The 27,028-nt window shown below is 47.9% G+C and overlaps 1 protein-coding gene across 1 annotated transcript in view; it reads right to left on the reverse strand.

Moving 5' to 3' along the window:
- Positions 1-15,542, reverse strand: part of LOC129385732 (uncharacterized) — a 29,211-nt gene extending 13,669 nt beyond the window's left edge. Inside the window, exons 1-3 of the mRNA XM_055072772.2 lie at positions 14,632-15,542; positions 10,462-10,528; positions 8,212-8,448 (exon numbers count right to left, since the gene is read on the reverse strand). Coding sequence (XP_054928747.2) covers positions 8,212-8,448; positions 10,462-10,519 — 295 coding nt within the window. The 5' untranslated portion in view covers positions 10,520-10,528; positions 14,632-15,542. The remainder of the gene's footprint in view (positions 1-8,211; positions 8,449-10,461; positions 10,529-14,631) is intronic.
- Positions 15,543-27,028: the final 11,486 nt, after the last annotated feature.

Here is a 27,028-nt window from a genome sequence, read left to right on the forward strand (position 1 = left end):
TATTGCGCGCTGTGGCGGTGTATTGCGTAACGTGCTGAGGCGTGCACGTTGAAGATCCACAGATGGTCAAAACTAATCCGCAGTTCCCGTCTACAGCGTACCTCATAATTAGACGTGCTTTTGGCACGTAAGACGCCGGAATTGTCTTTAACGAGCTGCAAGAATATATTCACAGGGGTTTGTTCTTTGTTATACGCTGGTGATGGCAGTGGTTAGTTCTTGGACGACGACGCTCAGGCTGTCTGTAAGCATGCACGCTCGGACCCTACCTGCGGTTTAAATTGGTGGTGCAGCTTGCCTTGTAACTATATTATAGCCCGCATGTAGGTCCTGCCCGTAACCATATCGAAGTCTAGGGTTCAAATATTCGAATTAACAGTCAGACAGTGTGAGTGGCCGGTCCTAGAGATACCTGCTTTTTTTTCCTCAGTCAATTCCCTTATGAACTATTTTTGTGTACCATCAGGAAAGATACCTCGCTATACATTGTTAAGTGCCGTGTTGGCAGAAGACGATGGCGACGGATAATTATGATGGATGGTACAAATAAGAGAAGGAATAATTGCTAGAGGTTGACAAACGGGTATGCGCGTGCGGTAATTTAAAGTTAAATATTTGTTTGTCGTGATTATCGTGTAGCAACACGGAGGCTCCACCACAAATACCAACGTGTTGGGCTATATGATTTGAGCAGCTCTCGGTATACATTATCGTTTTATTTATGACTGGAGAGATGACAGCCCCAGGACTAGCACGGCGCAATACGATACGAAGGCAAGCAATGCTATGCTGGCCGTCGGAGCATTATGGTCTCAGCTATAGCGCATACATTATTGGTGTTTCATTTTAATCCTTCAGGCAGAACTACTGGGAAGGCGGTTTCCAACTGCATGTGACGTTGCGCTGCTGAGCTCGAGGTCTCAGGTTCTATGCAGTCCGCGGCGGCCGAATTTCGATGGGGCCGAAATACAAAGACTCTCGTACACCTGGATTTAAGCGCACGCTAAAGAATCCCAAGCAGTCAAAATAATCCGGAATCTGCCACTAATCCGTGCCTCAAAATCAGAGCTTTCTTTTTGTCAAGTATACTCCCATACTTACCTTTACTTGCAAACAAGGCAAACATGTATTCCCTCGCTTGGCCCTTCAACTAAGCAGTCTACAAAGCCATGATATAGGATATTCTCGGACAAACAAGATAACTATCCTCGAACGCATTCCCCGAATTCATAACCGTTTCGTTGGATAACCTTCCGTTATCCTGCGGAGGACATCCAAATACTACCCACTCCACATGTACAATCATGTTCGTGCTGCCCACATACTCCCCCTCCCCCCCACTTCTCACCTGCATCCGACTCAAGACGGATTCACAGGGCCATCAGACACCCCCTCCCTTCGCCTTCCCACCACCGTCACGGCATCAGCGTCCGTCATCACGCAGCGTTTCCTCGGTGGTTTCTCATCAAAAAGACGCCGTTTCGGCAGAAAGGCGAAGCATTCATTGAGGTAAGAAATTATTTGACAGCTATACGAAGTAAGTTTACGAAGTAGGCTTATCGGCCTCATGAACTGTTGTAAAAATTAGCTTACTAATTGAACTAAAACTCACAGTGTCACTCACGCGCAGGCAAACATGGAGGCATCTCACTGGATGGCCACGAACACTCGCAGTCGGAACGCTAGAGTGATGAAGAGCGGCAGCAGCGGCGAGCGAATTTCCTTCGCTCTGTCTCTCGCTTCGACGTCAACTAAGCACGCGAGAGCACAGCGCACCCGACGCCATCAGCTATCTCGAATCAACTAGCCTTCGGATTCACCGCAGATTACCTCGAAGGTAGGAAGCACGCTGCCACGCCATGTGCAACCGCGGCACGAGTCCAAGAGGAGACGCCCGATACCCGGCCTTTTTCCCCTCCACCCTCCGCCAGCTCCTCCTTTGCGCGCGCGAGAAGACGCCGCCGCACCAATGGTGGTGGTGAAAAACTTTTATTGATGAGAAGGCCAAAAGTAAAAGCAAATTAAAAAATTAAAAAGCAGCGTTGTGGGCGGCCTTCAGGCTGCCGGTTGTGGCGTCCAGGCCATCCCTAGTCGCGACGTCCTCCGCCCAGTTCACCAGCCGGAGTTGGATATCCGGCTCGGTGCTGGACAAAGCAGCCTCCCACTGCTGCGGATTGCTTAGGCGCCAAGAGGCAGGGGGCAAGTGTGCCGGACAGGAGAATAGGACGTGAACGTAATCGGCGCGGGAGCCGTCACATAAGCGGCAAGCCGGCGAGTGCGTCCCGGGGTGGAAGAGGGCAAGACGTGCGGGAGTAAGATAGGTATGGGCCTGAAGGTGGCGCCATAAGTGTTGGTGGGGCTGGGAAAGGGATTGGTGCGGAGGGGGGAAGGTGAGACGAGAGAGGCGATAGTGCTGCGTGATATCGCGGTACGTGAGGAGCGCGTCGCGCGTATCCATTCCCGGCGGGGACGGGCTTGCTCGGTCAGTCGAATCTCGAGCGATGGAATTGGCCGCCTCGTTACCAGGATGGGCCGCGTGAGCGGGCACCCAGATGATTTGGATGGGGCGAGAGGGAACGGTATCGGAACGCAAGATTCCGATGGCCGGGTGTGCCACCCGTCCAACCGCGTAGTTGTAGACCGCAGGTTTGGAGTCGCTGAAGATGTACTTCGCGGAGGTTTGCGTGATGGCAAGGGCAATAGCTGCCTCCTCGGCCTCGACAGAGGTAGAAGTGTAGACTGAGGCAGTAAGAGTGGGTCGGAGAGAATTGTCAGTGACGGCAAGGGCATGTGCTGGGTAGCGGCGGTACGGGGCAGCATACGGGTAAGCCACGGCGGCCTGCCGTTCGTACTGACGCCAGAGCGCGGAGGCTCGCGCTGCTCTACGGGAGGGGTGGTGTTCGGGATGCATATTTTTAGGGAGGGGATTAACGGTTAGCAGGGGGAAGACGTGGGAAGGGATGGGCAGTGATGTGGGAAGAGGAATAAGAGGGGAGAGATTAAGGGTGGAGAGAAGTGCGCGACCCGGGCGGGTGCGGGAGAGACGGAGGAGCTGGGCCGTGCGATGGGCCTCCGTCAGCTCCGTCAGGGAGTTGTGGACCGCCGCACCAAGCCACCATCATTTTCGGCTCATCTTAGCGTGATTTTTTTCCTCCCACCTGCCCACACCACGCGTGGCCGCGCGACCTTATCGCGCTTGGACTTTAGACGGAAGCTCACGACTACGCCGACGAGGTGGATGTTCTCCTGGAGGGTCCATATAATTGATCGCAAAAAAAAAAAAGAAAATCGGACGTGGGCGGCGTTAAAACTGTAGCGACCTGACTATTGCTCAATTTCAAAAATTATCCATAATTTCTATTATTTCATTTCTTTACGTTAACTTATTTTATCGAAATTCTTAACAATATTTTCATTACACTTCTAAATTACAGTCCTATCGTCCCACGCTCCACTATTCAAATCTAGTTTTTCTATACTTCTAACCATACGGAAAATCGCCTGCTTCTTGGCCAATCCCGCATAGTGGGCACGCGCCACTGTTGAGGACACAAGACAAGACAAGATCACGCTAGCGCACTCGACCTGAGCGGCCGCGATAGCTCGTTACGAGGGCTACCTCTTCGCGCCGCCTTCCACAAGAGCATCGGCCAACGTCACCCAGAGTGCTATTTCAGGGAATAAACCGGCGAGTAAACGCTATGTCGAGAGAGGGTGCCATAACGGTGACGATACGGAGGTGCTTGGCGTGCTTCTCCCGCAACGCCAACGACAGAGAACTGCTGACGGAGGTGCGCGCCAGTAATTTCTAGCCTCATTCGCCGAGGCGCGCATTCGACACGCTTTTCGACCAACCTTAATTGACGGTCTTTACACATCTGCTTAGTTCCGTAGATGGAAGTCCATTGCTGTTGCTGACAATCATGCCCGCGCGGCGCATCAAACAGGATGAAGTGTAGAGACGTTCGCAAAAGGCGGACTGCTGTTGTTAGGTTTAAACGTTGCGTTAGCGATGTTTGGACTGCTTAGCGCTCCGCGCTAATAAACCCTGTAGAAGTGTTCTTGCCACATCATATTTTTGGTGCAGAAATCAACCGGCGCCGTCGCTACCCGTTGCTTCGCCTGGGATATCTTTTTATAGCCAAACTATCATGGAACGCATCAACAAGCGGATTTCTTGCCGATGACAAAGGACGGGCATTATTAACAAGATGAATGAGCTAATTCAATCTACAGAATTGAACTTTTCTGCGCTTCGTTTCTTTCATAGCCCACTAAAGGCGACGAAGTTAGGATTGCCCACGCTCAACGTCGAATTGCAAATATTCACGACCGCCGACCAAGCAGCAGAAAATTATGATTCTTTCATGGAATATAAGGATGCTGCTGCCAGCGCTTTGGCCTTGCTCAAGTACCATATGGACCTACTCAGTGTTTCCTCCCCAAATTAGATTACTCAGCCACCGAAAGCAGCTGATGGGAACCAACCAGTTCCTTCCTCATCAGACACGATACGTTCACAACGGCAGTTTGGCACCAGATTACCTAAGTAGCAATTTGTGCGTTTCGACCGTATGGTAGGACAACGTGGTAGCAGCTCTGAGATATGGTTCTGCATTCTGTCCACTATAAAACTCTAGGCTGCCCCGCATGCCTCGCTTCCATTAGATGGTTTCTTTGCTTGACGGAGCTGTTGCTCAAGTGGCTTCCGGAATTCTATTGATCAATTTAAGCTGCAGCAACGCACTTGGAATAATGAAACAGCGCTGCGGAAACCATAATTTGATCGAGCAGAAATACTAAAAAACTTATCAATACTCACAACGGACATATTCGAAGAAAGTTACAAGCTGGCGGAAGTTGTTCGACCAGGTGCAACTCAACCGAAGACAACTCGCAAATCGCGGAATGACAGCTTCATCATAGGCTGCAATACTTGTGAAATACTCCTGAAAATTATACCTCAAGGTATAGTACTTGACTATTACAACCACGAGTCCCTCGTTCTGTCGGAATTGTCCTATTGTGTTGTTGCTGCAGCTAGAAGAGTGAGAGCGTGGTGTTAAGTAATCACTTAGCGATAAAATGCTTATAAAAAGCAAGAATCTGGTGATTATCCGACTATGATTCAAAGGGGGAAGGGTGGAGCGAATAGTTAGTCCGGTGATGCTGGTAAGGGATGAATAGTCTGAGTATGCGGATCCGACGGCGCGATTTGTATGGCTTCTGTTGCATTAGTGAGGTATTTTTGATGGGATTTCCAGATTGTTCCAGCGTATTCCAATATTGGACGCATGAATTGTGTCAGTTAACACCCTTAATTTAGCGTCCGCTGCAAGTATTTGAGTGTTTACCGTGCTGCCGATACAATGTGGTCAACGTGTGATGCCCAAGAAACAAATTTTATTGCGATAGCAATTATATGGACACACCCGACGCACTTCCGCCGTCGCCGTCACCGTTATTCCGTAAAGTCCAAGAGCGATAACATTGTCGCAGCGCGTCGTATGCTGTCTGTTCGAGTGAAAGCGTGCGAGATTGAGCCGACGATGACGAGTCATCATCGTTCTACTCCGGCGGCTGCTGCGTACGGCGCGGCCACGCAGGTACTATATTGAAAGCCATCTGCGATGAGTACAGAGTCTAGTTGGGCCGACGGCTCATAGCTTCGTGGACGCTGTGTTTTCGCTACTTAGTTCATGTTGAAGCGACAGGCAGCACGAAGGTCAATTCGCTCGCTCCTCCTGCCGCGCTTCCTCACTCTAGCGTTTTCGCTGTGAGTTTCAGCGCTCATCAAGTGCGATGTGTTCGTGTTCGCTTGTGCGCGCATGACACCACATTTGTTCATTTAGTTACAAGTCTGGAAAACTTTATTTCAGTCCTGTAACTAAATTAATAAGCATGGCTATAGTTAGTAAGAATGTTTATAAATTTATACGGTCGATAAAACTATATATGCTTAATTCGTATAGCTGTCTAGAAATTTTCTATCGCAATCGATGCTGCGTCTTGCGATCTAAACTGCAACTTTTGTTATCTCTACGCCTAGCCCTTTGTATGCAATTGTTGACTACAAGATGGAGCAGCTTGTCCAAATGCGTTAGATGGCGGCCGCAGGCCGCGGGCCGTTTGCTGTATACGTGAGTGAAGCGTGCGATGGTGAACCGAAATGGACGGTGGCTTAAACTCGCACGTGCAATGGCGGAAGGCGAGGAGGAGTAAGTGCGCCATCTGCCATGGCACGCAACGCAGCCGGGCGGATGGGTTCTTCGGCCATGGCTGCGTATGGTGCGGCAGAGCGCGGCCGCGTTGGCGCTATCTTGAAAGCAATGTGTTGTGGGTACAGAGTGTAGGAGTCTAGGAACGACGAGGACTGATGGCTCCGTTTGCGCTGTGTTCTAGCCGCTTACTTCGCGCTTAAGCGAGACGCAGCACGAAGGGCAATTCGCTCGCTGCTGCCGTTGCCGCACTCTTTCTCCCGCCATGCGTTCTGACAGCGAATGTCCGCGGTCATCGAGTGAAATATGTTCATATTTCCTTGTGCGCGTGTGACACTACACTTGTTAGTTTAGTTAGTAAGCTAATGCTTACAAGATTGTACTACAGATAAAACTACTGTCCTTACTTCGCATAGCTGTCTAATAGTATGCTGTCGCAATCGATGGTTGGCATTCCGGGCAAAAGTGTGGCATTTTTTAGGGACCAGGGAAATTTAGTGTTGTGTGTATTGGATAAGCCCTCGGCAATCGGCATAGCTTGGCGATATTAACGCGAAACCGTTAAGGAGTTCGTGTCGCAGAAACTCCGCCGTCTCGCGCTGGCGCCCGGCGTCCGGTGTGGGGTGTCATTTCGACAAAAAGATTTTTTTGAACCACCCATACCCAGGCCCTCCATGTGACGAAAAGAATTTACTGAAATAATTGAATTTCTCAAGCTAAAATACTTGGGAAAATCGTAAACTATGATTTACACACAGCCTAAACATACGATAGCTCTCGGACTGTAATTTGACTGTACGAGAAAACATAACTCTGTTACGCGAAAACTCAAAGAAACCCCATTTCCAGCGTTTATGCCATATAAAGAACAGTCGCGGCGTCCGCCATTTGAGCGCGCCGGTGCGCGGGTGTCTTGGAGGCCACGGAGTGGCGCGCCCGGTTTTCTTGCTATCCCTCCAGCTAGCGCTCACCTCCGTCGTATCGCGGTCCACGCAAGAGGCCGCGTTTCTACCACACAGCCAGCGATTCCCGGCAAACATTACGGTTACGTACGCTTCACTTGCCGGGAAGCGCGAGAAGTTGTCACGCATCTTTGAATGTTATCGCGTTCCACTCTTAAAGGGCCCCTCACCAGGTCCGGCCATTTTGAGCTGACAAGCGCGCAGCATACATTGCGCGACAACGATCGTATTTGCAAAGTATTAATTACATCGCTACGCGCCGCGGAAAGGTCTGAAATTTCAAACCGAACGCCGCTTTTCCTTCTCCTCGCAGCCGCCGCCCTCCTAGCCGGAGGATAACGTACACGTGTGCCTGCGCCAACGTACTGGTGTCCGCAGTGTAACGTCATTTGTGGTGACACGTGACTTCCAGATTATTTAAGACAACATCTGTTATGTGTGCGATCTGTTGCTTGAATTTACAAATTGAGTTTAGAGAAATAATTAAATACACAAACGGGAATTCCAGCGTATAACGAAAATTTGCTATGGGGCCTGGTGAGGGTCCCTTTAAAGATGAAGCTTAAGCGTCTTCCAAATGTTTATTTGTCTGCAATGAACGTGCGGCAGACAATCACTATAAACCTGCTGTAATTTTGCCGTACGTTCAAAACGCCTTTAGGCAGTTGCCCACGCGCCTGTCACTTATTCATCACCATTTGTACTGTATGACTTCAGCATGTGTCATTACTTTGTCCTAGCAAAAGCCCATTTAATTACAACACAAGAAGGCGAGCGCGCGTGCGTGTGAGTGTATGTGCAACTGCATGTGTGGGAGAGAGATAGTGTGTGTGTGTGTGTGTGTGTGTGTGTGTGTGCGTGTGCGTGTGCGTGTGTGTGTGTGTGTGTGTGTGTGTGTGCGTGTGTGTGTGTGTGTGTGTGTGTGTGTGTGTGTGTGTGTTTTCACAGTGGCAACCCTGATAATGGTAGTGCATATGCCTCTCTCTGTGTCTACGCTCTCACCAAAGATAGAGAAAGAAGTACGGAAGTACCTGGAGCGCAAGTGCGGACGCAGTCGTACCGTACATAAAACACGCCGTTTTCAGGGCCACGTGAAAAGATTGACTCGGGTAACTCTTCACAGTCGTCAATCGTTGCGTTGTAGTAGTGCATCGTTGCATAATACCCGCGCATGTTCAATGCATCTTCCACCTTCGGGTTCGTTGTGTTTGGAGAGTTGCAAAGCTTTTCGCGATACTGTTTTAAAGGGCCATCTGTATTCTGAATATCTGCAAAAGAGAGCAAATAACGTACGTGTACACAGAACATATTAATGCACGCCTTGATAAAACATCGAAAGGTTGTTCATATTGCTAGGGAACAGTATTTGCGATTACGAAGAGGCGAACAGTGTGAAGCCGACGACGACGATTAGAGGCTAGCGCGGGCTGTTGCCTCTTGGCCAAGTGCGGCGCACTTCCACGTAAATATACTTCTATATAGCTTTTCGTCTGCGTCTTCCTACGTAACATGTAACGTAGAAAATTGTTATTATATAGAGAGATGCGTGATAAACATGACGTATTTAGATTATCACATTTTTCTTACGAGCATTTCTTCAGATTTATGTTTAATAATAGTAACGCATAATTAAAGACATCAAAATTAGGATGCCACGACGATCACAGTCTAGCGACATCATTAATTCCAGGCACAGCTACTGTATATCTTGTATATATCGGTGCGTGCAAATTTATAAGGTGTTTTGTGAACGCATGTAAACACATTTACAAGACATCAGCACAGTTGTTTTCCTTTCTGATTCCGGGCTAAAACTACTTACCCAATAGAACAACAAATGGTACCTAAATATATTTTAGTTGTTTTACAACAGCACGAATGCGATGGGAGATGACACATCGGTACGTTTCACATTGCTACTTAGCGCCCAAAGTTCTTCAACGCGCATGTGAGTCGGAGCTCCCGGACAGTTTACTGCGACAGCTGTTAAAAGTTCCAAATTGAGTCTAAATGCATCCCTCTCTCCGACAGCGGAAAACGCGACAGTTATCATCGTAGCGATAAGCTATGATAAGTGGTGCTGCTGAAGATTAATTGTCAGCTCCTCGCCTTCACTCTGACCTCGTGGCGACGAAGAACAAAGCTGAGTCAAACTCATCCCCTGTAGTCATGTGCAGGTTGGAGCGGGATGGGCTAACAGCTGCGCGATCGCGCGCAGTTTGGGCCGTAGGTATCTTGTGCGCGAGCGGGGCCGTACAGCCTCAGAGAGTGGTGGCATCTGCGCATATTTCGGAGGCCACGCCATTCATTGCTTTCTTGGACGAAGACGACGCTGCATGCGTCTACGAGAATTTGTTAATGATAAGCATGCAGTTGTGCTGAGTAGCAACCCCGCCACATTCCTTGAACTACCGCAGCAGGTGACAGTGTCACCTTGAAAACACCGCTTTCTCGGATCTCAAAGCAATTGACTGATTTACCGGGCTAGAGGGAGGCCAACCGAAGACCGTCCTCCCTGCATTTTTTGCATTCTTAGACGCTTGTCTCTCATGTTCTGTATTTCCCGAAACTTCCCTTTTCAGACAAAAGAACGTTCTGCAATGTAATAATTTCAGCGATCAGCGATTCATAAAATTAAATTATAGGTTTCGGCGCTCCAAAGCAACGTACTGACGCGAGGGTTGCCGTAGTGGTGGGCACAAGGATCCTTTAGACAACTTGGGGTTCTTTAAGGTGAACCTAATCTCAGTACACGAATATTTCTTTTTTTTTTTTTTTTGCAGTCCGCCTACATCAAAGAAGGGCCAGCCGCGGCTGGACGTCGAACCCGTGACATGGCGCTTAGCTGAAAAACGCCTCAGTCACTCACAGTAATGTCAACCACAGCGGAGGGTCTAACGTTCATTATCGTCATCCTAATCAGCTACTGGGAATTCGGCTGCGAAGCATCCCGTCACAATTGTCCTACCAATTTTAAACGTTAATACAATGAAAGCCATGATAATTCTTTTTTTCAGTGTCGCTTTTATCGTCTGTGTTAGAGCTCCCGCTTTCATCTTCTATTTAGTGTGTGGTACTTACTTCGCCAGAACTTGATGGCGCATTTTCTTAACAAATACCGAGCACATTCAACAATTTCTTACGTGAAATAGTCAACATCTCTTGCTGCTATTAACGAGTCAAGATGAGCTAGTTGCCATCTACGGGACAAGTATCGACTGTAGTTCAATGTCCTGCATGTCTTTGCACTCTCCGCTCTATAAGGAAACTGTATACTGTACCTGCGAATGCCGCAGCTGCAAGAACGTACACTGAGACGAGCGTACTCAGGCGACGCATTCCAACTTCCTGGAAGAAATCAAATCAGTGAATGTGATGAAAGTAGGCCTTCATGTTGATATACTCACTTAAGTAGGTATTTAAGTGCACAAGTCGACCATCAAACTTTTTTGGAGCACGGAATTCCTTAAAAAGCTATATGATGTCAAGCCTTTGCCACTGAACGTGCAATTCCTGTGGTACACTGTAATGGTAGCACTGCGAAACGCGCATACGACACAGCTTGCTGCTCTCACGTCTTGATGACCTCGCCTCCTTTCTCTTCATTAAAATTTACTTCTACCTCTTGATGAGGGAAACAATCCCTTTAAGGTAAGCGCCTCGTCGGAAGTACCACAGTAGTTGTCTTTTATTGTTAATTTTATATTAAGCGCTGTTTTCTCACTGTCTTAATGCTAGTATGGAAATGGTATAGTGACGATATTCCGAAAAGTGCTGTTTGTGGTACAAATCGAGGCATGAACGTATATGTATGTATGTATGTATGTATGTATGTATGTATGTATGTAGGCACGTATGTATGCGTGTAGGCACGTATGTATGCATGTAGGCACGTATAAATCTGTGTGCGTGCGTGTGTGTGTGTGTGTGTGCGTGTGTGTGTGTGTGTGTGTGTGTGTGTGTGTGTGTGTGTGTGTGTGTGTGTGTGTGTGTGTGTGTGTGTGTGTGTGTGTGTGTGTGTGTGTGTGTGTGTGTGTGTGTGTGTGTGTGTGTGTGTGTGTGTGTGTGTGTGTGTGTGTGTGTGTGTGTGTGTGTGTGTGTGTGTGTGTGTGTGTGTGTGTGTGTGTGTGTGTGTGTGTGTGTGTGCGTCCGTGTTGTGAGTCTGTGCGTGCGTGTGTGTTCTGTACTTGATGACATTTTTCATTTTTCATTCATGCTCCTTGGTGTAGGAATGTCTCCTGTGAACTGAAGGACTTTACAAGGAGTGACGTCTCACGCTCCACGCTTAGGGTTGCCGGCGCTACGCCTTAAGCCGAAAGGTCATTCGAATTGAATGTGAAGGGCGCCTCAGGTGGACGCTGCACGTCAAACACATGATGGATGGCTCAATTCTTCTGTGAACATTTTTAGCACGATTCGCGGTGGAGGGCTCGTATCCATGTTCTGTATCCATGCACCTTTACTGTGCTTTGCGAAGGTCTACTTCGGCCCGGACTGCTTGTTCGATAGAGGTTCCCACAAGTGATGCTGAAAATCTTAGAGGGCTGAAAGACCAATGTATCTAGGACCTTTCTCAGAATTCCTTGGAACACGTAAAGACCAACTGCAGGAAGCAGGCGCCTTTTGTTTCAATTTTTTTTTTTTAAATCAAGTGCTACTTTGCGCTCATGCTCACATGACCCAACAACACTGCATCATCCCTTTGCAGCCACTAGTATTTCTGCGGTGCATGACTGGTTCGCTCGCCGCTATGAGAGGCCTTCAGTGCCTCTTTTACCTGAAAAGCTACGGAAATTTTGAGAATTGTCAACTAATGCGTCAGCATTGTTTGGCTCGCCTGCGAGATCCTTTTTTGCTTAGTTTTGCTTACTTGCTTTTCCTAGCTTATGCGCGTCTGCACATGGCTTTTCCCGTGGTAAGGAGATTCTTAGGCTTTAGTAGACAGTTGTCAAATTTTCTGGCCACATCCGGCCTCTTCAATGCAGTCGTACCAATTGAGGCGGCACGCCGGGCACGAGTACGCTTCGACGGGGCAGAGCGGTCGAATGGAAACACCTGCCGCCTCAATAGCGCGTGAGGCGTTGCGTGAGGTGAGAGTGCATCGCCTGGATGCCGTGTCACTCTCGCTGTCACCCTGGCAAGCCTGCGTTATGCGCACGTTCCTTGTACACGCAAGCTCTCGCCTGCGTTCTGACTGCGCGTCGGTAAGGCCCAATGGAAACCCACCATACGCGCTTTGCTTGCCCGCCAGGTGTTCATAACTCGATGGTCTCTCAGCAGCGTTCAATTGGACACTGGGCAACCCCTAAATCTCTAGTTGGCCAACTCCCAAATGTTCTAGCTGCCCACCCCTAAATTTCAAGTCAGCGCAACCCCACATTTCAGTTCTGCCAACCCAAAGTTCAAGTAAGCACGATGCGAAGATTTTTTGGGACGTAAAACAGCACCATTATTTCAGTTCAGTGGGGTTCCTATATTTCGCAATTAGCGCAAGCATATACTTTGAAGCAGGCTTCCCGGCATGACTCTAGTGTCCTGCAATATGACGCTTTGCAGGGCTCGGTACACTATGAACAAAGGAGCATACGAAGAAAAAATAACATAAGCGGTGCCAGAACACGCACATGAATAGTGGGAACTCTTCCGCAGTTCCTACAGCAGTTAGTAGGTCGTCTTCGTATGGTAGACTCATCGACAGAGAATCGTCGTTATCAGACTCTTCAGATGAGAATACATCAGTTTCCTTTTCCGTGCAGAACTCTACAGAGCTATCCTCCACTTAGTAGTCGTCAAAATACTTTCTTTCACGCGCGCTTTCATTGCTTCATTTCGACGAGGTAGCCATGCTTTATGCGGGGGTGTCAGATGCGGCAATATAATGAACAGCGACACACCAGTACTCATCGACGGGAGGAAAAGGGTTAAATTGATGTGGCAGCTGTTTGAAGTTACATCACGTTCTCAGAGAATGAAACAGCACTGCTAGTGTTCTGCATGCAACAATGTCTTTATGAATCTACCTCCCAAACGCTGACTTGAACCAGACATTTCACTTGCGTATTCCCACGTGTGCTTTTGCTGGTTATTCGTGCATATTGTGGACTCTGCATGTCTGTGTCATATCGTGGGTAAGTTGCCGACCTGCTGAGGCATAAAGTTGGTCCACATAACTGCGCTTGTAAAGGTTCTGTCAATTTTATTATTCTGGTTCGTACGTCGTGTAAATAATGCAAGTAATCATCGCTGCTTAGCGCAGTGGTTCTATCGAGGCGAGTGACACTGCACAAAGTTTTCACGAAGCTTCCTTAGACGGGTACATTTCACAAAGAACATAACGTCTAACCGCATTTTGCTTTATCAGCATAACGTTCTTTCTCAACCAAGCTCTGGTGACACAATATAAGAAGCGAAAGAAACAGCAAACAGCATTTATAATGAAATCCCTGCCTACAACTACGTCGTGCCATTTGACAATTTCTTTTCTCAGCTTATATTCTACATCGCGCCACTCCCAATGCCCATACACCACATTTCAATTTGGTTTAACACGTTCTAAGTGTTTTCAGCGAACACCGTTTAATGGACAGTCCGCGACAAATATGGAATGCATTTTACACACTTAAAATGTCAGAAATATGTCAGCATTTCTCACCTTACCGCTACGTCAAGAAGCTTGTTTCTTGAACGTCACCTCAATGAATACCTCGGCGGTCATCACAAATGAGTGAATCAGCACATCCGTGCGTTCACGTCGTAGTGTGAAGTCTGTGTCCTACAGTCGTTGTTAGCTCTATCATTCGCGACACTTCCCGTTAAACCCAGGTCACAGGTTTCATTGATTTGATTTGACGTCCGCAAGCAAAACCTAGGATATGCGACAAAAGCAGGCGCATATGACTCCTGATTAACTGCGCAGTTCCTATAGATGCACAGAACACTTGTCACGCAAGCGTCCTTGCGTTCTGCCTTCATAGAAATGCGACCACGCGGGAGCTGCAATTCTACCCGCAAGCTCATCCTCAGCAGCATGAGGCCCAGAGTAATAAGCCATAGCATCGTTCCGAACACTTTGTGAAGTGTAACGTTTATTGCTGTTGAGCGCAAGGTTGCAGGTTCTATTCCGCGTTGTAGTGCCAGAACGTTCCTGTACTGTACTTTAGGTGCACGATAATGAATCCATGGTGATTCGCACTACACGGCGTCCCTCAGTGGCCCACAGCGAAGCTTCGGGACGCTAAACTTCACAATTTAGCACTTACGCCTACGGGTACATCACGGTTCATCACACTTATCGCCAACAAACGATTTAGCGAAAGTGCATGCAATGACTTTCAAAAGACATGCCCCACACTCGCGTTCTAAGAAACACACGCTGCGCATAGGAAGCGTGAAAACGGCAAATTACGCGGAACTGTAAATTAAACAGTGCAGTAGTATACAACGCAACCAACCTTGCGAGCCCAGCAGCAGGTGAAAAACGTTTCGCCGATATAATGCTGTCTCCTTGACGCCGTTGTCACAAATAGTGATCTGAGTCAAGGCGCAGCTGTAGCACCGTTATATGTACTATACATGGCTTGCGCGTGACGTCACGCTCGCCGGGTCGCGTTATGTCAGCCATGTTGGTGCAGCCCATGCGGCGTGGGCGAAGTGCAGCAGCCCGGCCATGCGCGACCATTCACAGTTGCTAGCGGTGCTTTTCGTGTAATATGCCGCCGCTTCTCAGCAAGCAGCCTTCGGACGCGAACTACCACTTGGATCTCACGGGTGTTGGCGCGTGCGGTATGCGGGAAAAGTAAGCATGTGTGAAAACATCGACCCCTTCTCGCTGCGAGCAGGAACGGACACGGCAAGTGTTGTCGGCATATTTCCAGAGATTGCATGAACACACAAAAAGGGGCATTGGTTTTTTTTTTTTTAGGCTGAACTATGTAGCACTTATTCTAGTAAACGAGAAACGAACATAAAATCTTCTTTTTCTCTCCTACACAGAATAGTACGGGGCCTTCAAGAATCTCCTTGACTAATCCGCTACTGTGGGTGCATATGCAAGAAATGGACGGGAGAAGAAGAAGAATTCACGTTGAGAGTTCATAACTCTGTTACGCGAAAACTCAAAGAAACCCCATTTCCAGCGTTTATGCCATATACAGAACAGTCGCGGCGTCCGCCATTGCAATTGCCACAGTAGTTGTCTTTTATTGTTAATCTTATATTAAGCGCTGTTTTCTCACTGTCTTAATGCTAGTATGGAAATGGCATAGCGACGATATTCCGAAAACTGCTGTTTGTGGTACAAATCTAGACATGAACGTATGAATATGTATGTATGTGTGTATGTATGTATGTATGTATGTATGTATGTATGGATGGATGGATGGATGGATGGATGGATGGATGGATGTATGTGTATCCATGTAGACACGCATGTATGCATGTACGCACGTATGTATGCATGTAGGCACTTATGTATGTATGTAGGCACTTATGTATGTATATATATTTGTGTGTGTGTGTGTGTGTGTGTGTGTGTGTGTGTTCTGTACCTGATGCCATTTTTCATTCATGCTCTTTGGTGTAGGAATGTCTCCTGTGAACTGAAGGACTTTACAAGGAGTGACGTCTCACGCTCCGCGCTAAAGGCCGCAGGCGCTTCGCCTTAAGCCGAAAGGTCATTGGAATTGAATGTGAAGGGCGCCTCAGGTGGACGCTGGACGTTAAACACATGATGTAAACGCTCAATTGTTCTGTGAACATCTTTAGCACGATTCGCGGTGGAGGGCTTGTATCCATGTTCTGTATCCATGCACCTTTACTGTGCTTTGCGAAAGTCTACTTCAGTTCAGACTGCTTGTTCGATAGAGGTTCTCACAAGTGATGCTGAAAATCTTAGAGGGCTCAAAGACCAATGTATCAAGGACCTCTCTGAGAATTCATTGGAACACGTAAAGGCCAACTGCAGCGAGCAGGCGCCTTTTGTTCCGAATTTGTTTAAACGCAAGTGCTACTTTACGCTCATGCTCACACGGCCCAACAACACTGCATCATCCCTTTGCAGCCACTAGTATTTGTACGGTGCCCGACTGGTTCCCTCGCCGCTATGAGAGCCCTTCAGTGCCTCTTTTACCTGAAAACGTACAGAAATTCTTAGAATTGTCAACTAATGCGTAAGCATTGTTTGGCTCGCCTGTGAGGCCGTTTTTGCTTAGTTTTCCTTACTTGCTTTTCCCAACTTATGCGCGTCTACATATGGCTTTTCTGGTGGCAAGAAAACACTCAGCTTTATTAGACAGTTGTCACGTTTTCTCGCCACATCCGGCCTCTTCAATGCATTCGTACCAATTGAGGCGGCACGCCGGGCCCGAGCACGCTTTGACGAAGCAGAGAGGTCGAAAGGAAACAACAGCAGCCTCAGTAGCGCGTGAGGCGTTGCGTGAGGTGAGAGTGCATCGCCTCGATGCCGTGTCACCCTCGCTATCGCTCTCGCAAGCCTGTCTTATGCGCACGTTCCTTGTTCACGCAAACTCTCGCCTGTATTCTGACTGCCTCGGCAAGGCCCAATGAACCGCACCATACGCGCTTGCTTGCCAGCGAGGTGTTCATAACTCGAGGGTACCTCAGCAGCGTTCAATACATTGCAGAAAAATCGTAAAGTACGACTCGCACACAACATATAGGCATGATAACGTCATATTGTAATTTCAATCAACGCGGAAACAGAATTCTGTTACGCGTGAACTCAAACACAAACACCCTTTTCCAGCGTTTCTGCCAAATCACAGACCGGTCACGACCTCAGAGCTTAGCGCGCGCCGGCAAGCGCAAATCTCGCATTCCACGGAGCGGCGCGCCCGGTGCCTTCTAATACCTTCAGATGGCGCTCGCCTACGCCGCATCGTTATCCAAGCAAGAGGCCGCGTTTCTACCGCAAAGCTCGCCTTCGTGCATAGCGTTCGCCGCCAGCGTTTCCCGATAAACATTACAGTTACATAAGCCGCAGTTGCCAGGAAAGCGTGAGAAGCAGTCGGGTATCTTTGAATGCTATGACTTTCCATTCGTCAAGACGAAGCCTAAGCGTCCTGCAAATTTTTGTGCATATACGAAGCATTACACTTTTCGTCCGACAGGGCAGACGAGCTCGCCAAAGAATGCGTACGCATTAAACGAAGAAGCTTTTACCAAATTTTTCCGGTAATTTTTTGTCACTGTGCAGATATTTTTATGTAAGACAGCACGATTATTTCAATTCAATGAGTTTCCTTTATTTCGCAAATTGTGTAAACATATACTTTGAAGAAGGCTTCACGGCATGATTCTAGTGTCTTGCAGGGCTTGGTACACTATGCACACAGAAGAAGACGAAGAAAAAATAACGTAAGCGGTGCCAGAACATGCACATGAACAGTGGCGAATTTTCCGCAGCCCCTACAGCAGTTAGTAGGTCGTCTTCGTATGGTAGAATCATCGGCAGTGTATCGACGTCATCAGACTCCTCAGATGAAGTAATGTCACTTTCTTTTTCCTTTCAAAACGCCACAGAACTGTCGTCCAATGAGGGGTCATAAAAATACTTTCTTTTACGCGCGCTTTCATTGCCTCATTTCGATGAGGCAGCCATGCTTTATGCGGGGCTCTCAGAGGCGGCAATATAATGAACGGCGACACACAAGTTTTTCGTCAAAGGAAGGTAAAGGGTTAAATTTATGTGGCAGCTGTTTGAAGTTACGTCATGTTCTCAGACAATGAAACAGCACTACTAGTGTTCTGCGTGCAACAAATGGCTTTATGAGTCTGCCTCTCAAACGCTGGTTTGAACCAGACGCTTCACTTGCGTATTCCCACGTCTGGTTTTGCTTGTTATTCGTGTATGTTGTGGACTTTCTATGACTGTGTGATTTCGTTGGTAAATTGCCGACCTGCTGAGGCATAAATTTGGTCCACATAACTGCGTCTGTAAAGGTTCTGTCAATTTTATTATTCTGGTTCGTATGTCGTGTAAATAATGCGAGTAATCATCGCTGCTTAGCGCAGTGGTTATATCGAGGCGGGTGACACTGCACAAAGTTTTTATGAAGCTTCCCTGGACGGGTACATTTCAGAAAGAACATAACGTCTAACCACATTTTTCTTTATCAGCATAACGTTCTTTCTCAGCCAATCTCTGGTGACACAATATAAGAAGCGACAGAAACGTCATACAGCATCTATATTGAAATACCTGCCTACAACTACGTCGTGCCATTTGACAAATTTTTTTTTCTCGGCTTATTTGCTGCATCGCGCCACTCCCAATGCCCATACACCACATTTCGATTTGGTTTAACACGTTCTAAGAGTTTTCAACAAACACCATTTAATGGACAGTCCACGCCAAATATGGAATGCATTTTACACACTTTAAAATGTCAGAAATAGGTCAGCATTTCTCACTTTACCGCTACGTCAAGAAGCTTGTTTCTTGAACGTCACCTCAATGAATACCTCGGCGGTCATCACAAATGAGTGAATCAGCACATCCGTGCGTTCGCGTCGTAGTGTGAAGTCTGTGTCCTGCAGTCGTTGTTAGCTCTATCATTCGCGACACTTCCCGTTAAACCCAGGTCACAGGTTTCATTGATTTGATTTGACGTCCGCAAGCAAAACCTAGGATATGCGACAAAAGCAGGCGCATATGACTCCTGATTAACTGCGCAGTTCCTATAGATGCACAGAACACTTGTCACGCAAGCGTCCTTGCGTTCTGCCTTCATAGGATTGCGACCACGCGGGAGCTGCAATTCTACCCGCAAGCTCATCCTCAGCAGCATGAGGCCCAGAGTAATAAGCCATAGCATCGTTGCGAACACTTTGTTAAGTGTAACGTTTGTAACGATTCCGCGTTGGGGTGCCAAAACATTCCTGTACTGTACTTTAGGTGCACGATAATGAATCCATGGTGATTCGCACTACACGGCGTCCCTCAGTGGCCCACAGCGAAGCTTCGGGACGCTAAACTTCACAATTTAGCACTTACGCCTACGGGTACATCACGGTTCATCACACTTATCGCCAACAAACGATTTAGCGAAAGTGCATGCAATGACTTTCAAAAGACATGCCCCACACTCGCGTTCTAAGAAACACACGCTGCGCATAGGAAGCGTGAAAACGGCAAATTGCGCGGAACTGTAAATTAAAAAGTGCAGTAATATGCAACGCAACCAACCTTGCGAGCCCAGCAGCAGGTGAAATACGTTTCGCCGATATAATGCTGTCTCCTTGACGCCGTTGTCACAAATAGTGATCTGAGTCAATGCGCACCTGTAGCACCGTTATATGTACTATACATGGCTTGCGCGTGACGTCACGCTCGCCGGGTCGCGTTATGTCAGTCATGTTGGTGCAGCCCATGCGGCGTGGGCGAAGTGCAGCAGCCCGGCCATGCGCGATCATTCACAGTTGCTAGCGGTGCTTTTCGTGTAATATGCCGCCGCTTCTCAGCAAGCAGCCTTCGGACGCGAACTACCACTTGGATCTCACGGGTGTTGGCGCGTGCGGTATGCGGGAAAAGTAAGCATGTGTGAAAACATCGACCCCTTCTCGCTGCGAGCAGGAACGGACACGGCAAGTGTTGTCGGCATATTTCCAGAGATTACATGAACACACAAAAAGGGGCATTGTTTTTTTTTCTAGGCTGAACTATGTAGCACTTATTCTAGTAAACGAGAAACGAACATAAATTCTTCTTTTTCTCTCCTACACAGAATAGTACGGGGCCTTCAAGAATCTCCTTGACTAATCCGCTACTGTGGGTGCATATGCAAGAAATGGACAGGAGAAGAAGAAGAATTCACGTTGAGAGTTCATAATTCTGTTACGCGAAAACTCAAAGAAACCCCATTTCCAGCGTTTATGCCATATACAGAACAGTCGCGGCGTCCGCCATTGCAATTGCCACAGTAGTTGTCTTTTATTGTTAATCTTATATTAAGCGCTGTTTTCTCACTGTCTTAATGCTAGTATGGAAATGGCATAGCGACGATATTCCGAAAACTGCTGTTTGTGGTACAAATCTAGACATGAACGTATGAATATGTATGTATGTATGTATGTATGTATGTACGTGTGTGTGTGTGTATGTATGTGTGCGTGCGTGCGTGCGTGCGTGTGTGTGTGTGTGTGTGTGTGTGTGTGTGTGTGTGTGTGTGAGTGTGTGTGTGTGTGTGTGTGTGAGTGTGTGTGTGTGTGTGTGTGTGTGTGTGTGTGTGTGTGTGTGTTGTGAGGGTGTGTGCGTGTGCGTGTTCTGTACCTGATGCCATTTTTCATTCATGCTCCTTGGTGTAGGAATGTCTCCTGTGAACTGAAGAACTTTACAAGGAGTGACGTCTCACGCTCCGCGCTAAAGGCCGCAGGCGCTTCGCCTTAAGCCGAAAGGTCATTGGAATTGAATGTGAAAGGCGCCTCAGGTGAACGCTGGACGTTAAACACATGATGTAAACGCTCAATTGTTCTGTGAACATTTTTAGCACGATTCGCGGTTTAGGGCTTGTATCCATGTTCTGTATCCATGCACCTTTACTGTGCTTTGCGAAAGTCTACTTCAGTTCAGACTGCTTGTTCGATAGAGGTTCTCACAAGTGATGCTGAAAATCTTAGAGGGCTCAAAGACCAATGTATCAAGGACCTCTCTGAGAATTCATTGGAACACGTAAAGGCCAACTGCAGCGAGCAGGCGCCTTTTGTTCCGAATTTGTTTAAACGCAAGTGCTACTTTGCGCTCATGCTCACACGGCCCAACAACACTCCATCATCCCTTTGCAGCCACTAGTATTTGTACGGTGCCCGACTGGTTCCCTCGCCGCTATGAGAGCCCCTTCAGTGCCTCTTTTACCTGAAAACGTACAGAAATTCTTAGAATTGTCAACTAATGCGTAAGCATTGTTTGGCTCGCCTGTGAGGCCGTTTTTGCTTAGTTTTCCTTACTTGCTTTTCCCAACTTATGCGCGTCTACATATGGCCTTTCTGGTGGCAAGAAAACACTCAGCTTTAGTAGACAGTTGTCACGTTTTCTCGCCACATCCGGCCTCTTCAATGCATTCGTACCAATTGAGGCGGCACGCAGGGCCCGAGCACGCTTTGACGAAGCAGAGAGGTCCAAAGGAAACTCCAGCAGCCTCAGTAGCGCGTGAGGCGTTGCGTGAGGTGAGAGTGCATCGCCTCGATGCCGTGTCACCCTCGCTGTCGCTCTCGCAAGCCTGTCTTATGCGCACGTTCCTTGTTCACGCAAGCTCTCGCCTGCGTTCTGACTGCCTCGCCAAGGCCCATTGAAACCGCACCATACGCGCTTGCTTGCCCGCGAGGTGTTCATAACTCGAGGGTACCTCAGCAGCGTTCAATACATTGCAGAAAAATCGTATAGTACGACTCGCACACAACCTATAGGCATGATAACGTCATATTGTAATTTCAATCAACACGGAAACAGAATTCTGTTACGCGGGAACTCAAACACAAACACCCTTTTCCAGCGTTTCTGCCAAATCACAGACCGGTCACGACCTCCGAGCTTAGCGCGCGCCGGCACGCGCAAATCTCGCATTCCACAGATGATGATGATGATGATGATGATGATGATGATGTTGTTGATGATGATGATGATGATGAAAAACGTTTATTTCCTCTATTTTACAGTGATTTTTGCGGCTTCAGATGGAGTCTTCCATCTTCTCTTCAGGGTCGCCCGGTGCCTTCTAATACCTTCAGATGGCGCTCGCCTACGCCGCAACGTTATGCAAGCAAGAGGCCGCGTTTCTACCGCAAAGCTCGCCTTCGTGCATAGCGTTCGCCGCCAGCGTTTCCCGATAGACATTACGGTTACATAAGCTGCAGTTGCCGGAAATCGTGAGAAGCAGTCAGGGATCTTTGAATGCTATGACTTTCCATTCGTCAAGACGAAGCCTAAGCGTCCTGCAAATTGTTGTGCAGATACGAAGCATTACACTTTTCGCCTGACAGGGCAGAGGAGCTCGCCAAAGAATGCGTACGCATTAAACGAAGAAGCTTTTACCAAATTTTCCGGAAATTTTTTGTCGCTATGGAGATATTTTTATGTAAGACAGCACGATTATTTCAATTCAATGGGTTTCCTTTATTTCGCAAATTGTGTAAACATATACTTTGAAGAAGGCTTCACGGCATGATTCTAGTGTCCTGTAAAATGTCGTCTTGCAGGGCTTGGTACACTATGCACACAGGAGAAGACGAAGAAAAAATAACGTAAGCGGTGCCAGAACATGCACATGAACAGTGGCGAATTTTCCGCAGCCCCTACAGCAGCTAGTAGGTCGTCTTCGTATGGTAAAATCATCGGCAGAGTATCGACGTCATCAGACTCCTCAGATGAGGATATGTCACTTTCTTCTTCCGTGCAACACGCTACAGAACTGTCGTCCAATGAGGGGTCTTAAAAATACTTTCTTTTAAGCGCGCTTTCATTGCCTCATTTCGATAAGGCAGCCATGCTTTATGCGGGGCTGTCAGAGGCGGCAATATAATGAACGGCGACACACAAGTTTTTCGTCAACGGAAGGTAAAGGGTTGACTTTATGTGGCAGCTGTTTGAAGTTACATCATGTTCTCAGACAATGAAACAGCACTGCTAGTGTTCTGCGTGCAACAAATGGCTTTATGAGTCTGCCTCTCAAACGCTGGTTTGAACCAGACGCTTCACTTGCGTATTCCCACGTCTGGTTTTGCTTGTTATCCGTGTATGTTGTGGACTCTGTATGACTGTGTCATTTCTTGGGTAAACTGCCGACCTGCTCAGGCATAAATTTGGTCCACATAAGTGCGTCTGTAAAGGTTCTGTCAATTTTATTATTCTGGTTCGTATGTCGTGTAAATTATGCGAGTAATCATCGATGCTTAGCGCAGTGATTCTATCGGGGATTCTATCATGGCCTCGCATATCGCAGCTACAAAAGGCCACAAAAGCGCTGCTGCGATATTTGAAAGATACAGGATTGAGTCAGCGTCTGTGATCCGGACTGAGTGACTGAACGATATCCCCGGTGGACTTTCTCTTCTTTCTTTAATCTTTCCGTCCCCGTTTCCCTTTCCCCAGTGTAGGGTAGCCAACCGGGCTCAGTCCTGGTTAACCTCCCTATCTTTCATTTATCATTTGCTCTCTCTCTCTCTATCGGGGCGGGAGACACTGCACAAAGTTTTCATGAAGCTTCCTTAGACGAGTACATTTCAGAAGGAACATGTCTAACCACATTTTTCTTTAACAGCATAACGTTCTTTCGCAGCCAATCTCTGGTGACACACTATAAGAAGCGACAGAAACGGCAAACAGCATTTATATTGAAATCCCTGCCTGCAACTACGTCGTGCCATTTCACTAGGTCTTTTTTCTCAGCTTATTTGCTGCCCCTCGGTACTCCCAATGCCCATATACCACATTGCAATGTTGTTCAACACGTTCTAAGAGTTTTCAACAAACACCATTTAATGGACAGTCCACGCCAAATATGGAATGCATTTTACACACTTTAAAATGTCAGAAATAGGTCAGCATTTCTCACCTTACCGCTACGTCAAGAAGCTTGTTTCTTGAACGTCACCTCAATGAATACCTCGGCGGTCGTCACAAATGAGTGAATCAGCACATCCGTGCGTTCACGTCGTAGTGTGAAGTCTGTGCCCTGCACTCGTTGTTAGCTCTATCATTCGCGACATTTCCCTTTAATCCCAGGTCACAGGATTCATTGATTGGATTTCATGTCCGCAAACGAAACCTAGGATATGCGACAAAAGCAGGCGCATATGAATCCTGATTAACTGCGCAGTTCCTATAGATGCACAGAATACTTGTCACGCAAGCGTCCTTGCGTTTTGCCTTCATAGGAATGTGACCGCGTGGGAGCTGCAATTCTACCCGCAAGCTCATCCTAAGCAGCATGAGGCCCAGAGTAATAAGCCATAGCATCGTTGCGAACACTTTGTTAAGTGCAACGTTTGTAACGATTCCGCGTTGGGGTGCCAAAACATTCCTGTACTGTACTTTAGGTGCACGATAATGAATCCATGGTGATTCGCACTACACGGCGTCCATCAGTGGCCCACAGCGAAGCTTCGGGACGCTAAACTTCACAATTTAGCACTTACGCCTACGGGGACATCACGGTTCATCACACTTATCGCCAACAAACGATTTAGCGAAAGTGCATGCAATGACTTTCAAAAGACATGCCCCACACTCGCGTTCTAAGAAACACACGCTGCGCATAGGAAGCGTGAAAACGGCAAATCACGCGGAACTGTAAATTAAACAGTGCAGTAATATACAACGCAACCAACCTTGCGAGCCCAGCAGCAGGTGAAAAACGTTTCGCCGATATAATGCTGTCTCCTTGACGCCGTTGTCACAAATAGTGATCTGAGTCAATGCGCACCTGTAGCACCGCTATATGTACTATACATGGCTTGCGCGTGACGTCACGCTCGCCAGGTCGCGTTATGTCAGCCATGTTGTTGCAGCCCATGCGGCGTGGGCGAAGTGCAGCGGCCCGGCCATGCGCGACCATTCACAGTCGCTAGCGGTGCTTTTCGTGTGATATGCCGCCGCTTCTCAGCAAGCAGCCTTCGGACGCGAACTACCACTTGGATCTCACGGGTGTTGGCGCGTGCGGTATGCGGGAAAAGTAAGCATGTGTGAAAACATCGACCCCTTCTCGCTGCGAGCAGGAACGTACACGGCAAGTGATGTCGGCTTATTGGCGGAGATTGCATGAACACACAAAAAGGAGCATTGGTTTTTTTTCTAGGCTGAAATATGTAGCACTTATTCTAGTAAGCGAGACACGAACATAAAATCTTCTTTTTCTCTCCTACACAGAATAGTACGGGGCCTTCAAGAATCTCCTTGACTAATCCGCTACTGTGGGTGCATATGCAAGAAATGGACGGAAGAAGAAGAAGAATTCACGTTGAGAGTGCGTGCCCTCGTTCAGCTGGAGCCTCGCGTGCTCGAAGATCGAAGCAGTCGAAGGCAGGCATATAGTTCGCCCATAAAATCTGAAGCCTTATAGTGGACGTCGCTGTCAACTTGGCTTACGTGCCTTTAAGAAGCCTTCGCTCTGACAAGGCCCGCTCCGCCAAGTCCTGACCATGTCCAGCCGCAAGTCAAAGAAATCACGCCGCAGTGCACATACCCGTAACCGCCACCGCCGCCGCAAGTCGCACAATGCCTCTAAGGAAATGCCGAAGTCCTCGACCGATGCCCCGCCTCCCAAAGCGACCACCGCAGCATCAGCTGAAAGAAGCGGCGAGACCACGTGCGATCCTGGTAATGTCTTTAAGTTCGACACCACTCACAAGGCGACAGACGACTGCCCGGAGGCTGGGACAGCGGCAACCGGTGTCCAGTACCGCGAGAACAGTGCCGGAAACATACTGGGATCGAGGTCCACCGATGTCAATCTTGCCAGATCGCAGTCGTCCTCGGAATCAAACGACTCGCGCGTCGAGCCAACGCCGCCGCAGCCTCAACCGACGACTGTCGCGGGATATGCGTCTGCGTCGTACAATCTGAGAAGCTGGAACGCCGCTGGAGGAGTGCCGAACGCCGAGGACTCGGAGCACGATGGTTCACAATCTACAGATTTCCGGTCACGTGAGCGCTTGATCTTGCATGGGACGGCCACGACTATCCCCTTTCGACAGACGGTAAAGGTGTTCGTTTTTAGCTCTGGACGTTTGCGTCTTGGCATGTGTTCTGTACTAAACTCAGCAACGCCAGTGCTTCTCCTAGACGAATGAATTACCCTTTTCACATCTTGTTCCTGATAATAAACGTAGTGCGTCGACGGAATGCCGCGTATATGCTAGTAAAGCGACGTCGAATGGTCGCTGTTCTAATTTAGCATCTCGTGTCGCTTTAAGGTGGAGCGGTACCCAAATTGATGTTCATGCGTGAATTTAAATTTTTTTTACAGGAGAAACTGGGCAACGCCAGATTAATTCACCAGCTTGTTCAAAAGCACCCTTTACATGTACGTACACGGTCTTGAATATTTGGCTGCGCGTGTTCTAAAAAATATTTTGCACTCACCGCTGCACAGTTCTTCGTCAAATTTTGCAGGACAGTCGCATTTTGTCGTCGACTTTGTTTAGTACAACACTTGGCACAGTTAATTGACTGGTTTCTAAGAAAAAAAATGAGAAACTGTCTCGTCTGAGGGAAAAATGGCGTCTGAAATGCGGCCCTTGCACAGACTTGTGTCGCCAGCTGCCATCATCTGTAGAAAGCAGCGTTTCAGGTTGGGCTGCCGCGTGTTGCCCGCTCCTGGAACAATTTTTGTAGGAAACTCTATGCCTGGAACAGGCGACTGTCCTCCCTGAAACGCTGCTTTCTGCAGATGACGACAGGTGGCAAGGCAACTTTATGGTTGCGCCATTGCGGCAGCACCTCGCATACCCATAAACGCACGCAATGTTTTCACTTTTTTCTTAGAAACCAGGCCATTAACTATGCCAAGTGTTACACTAATCGTAGTCGACGCCGAAATGCGATCGTTCTGCAAAATTTGAGCAAGAACAGGGCAGCAGTGAGCGCAACATATATATATATATTTTTTTTTTGAACACGCGCAGCCACATATTCAGGACCCTGTACATGCTGATAGGTCGCGGAACTGCCCTTTATTGTGGCATTGTGCAAGGATGCTCTCAGCTAAATTGAGATAAAGTATACGGTGTATTTCAATGCCATACATTCGTAATTAAATTAATGGAATCTTTCTTTCACTGCTTATTTCCGGTGCATGGTTCAAAGCGACGGTTTAGCTTGGGGGGTGACAGCTAGGC

Source organism: Dermacentor andersoni, chromosome 7, assembly GCF_023375885.2.
Source record: "Dermacentor andersoni chromosome 7, qqDerAnde1_hic_scaffold, whole genome shotgun sequence".
In the NCBI taxonomy this organism is placed as follows: domain Eukaryota; kingdom Metazoa; phylum Arthropoda; class Arachnida; order Ixodida; family Ixodidae; genus Dermacentor; species Dermacentor andersoni.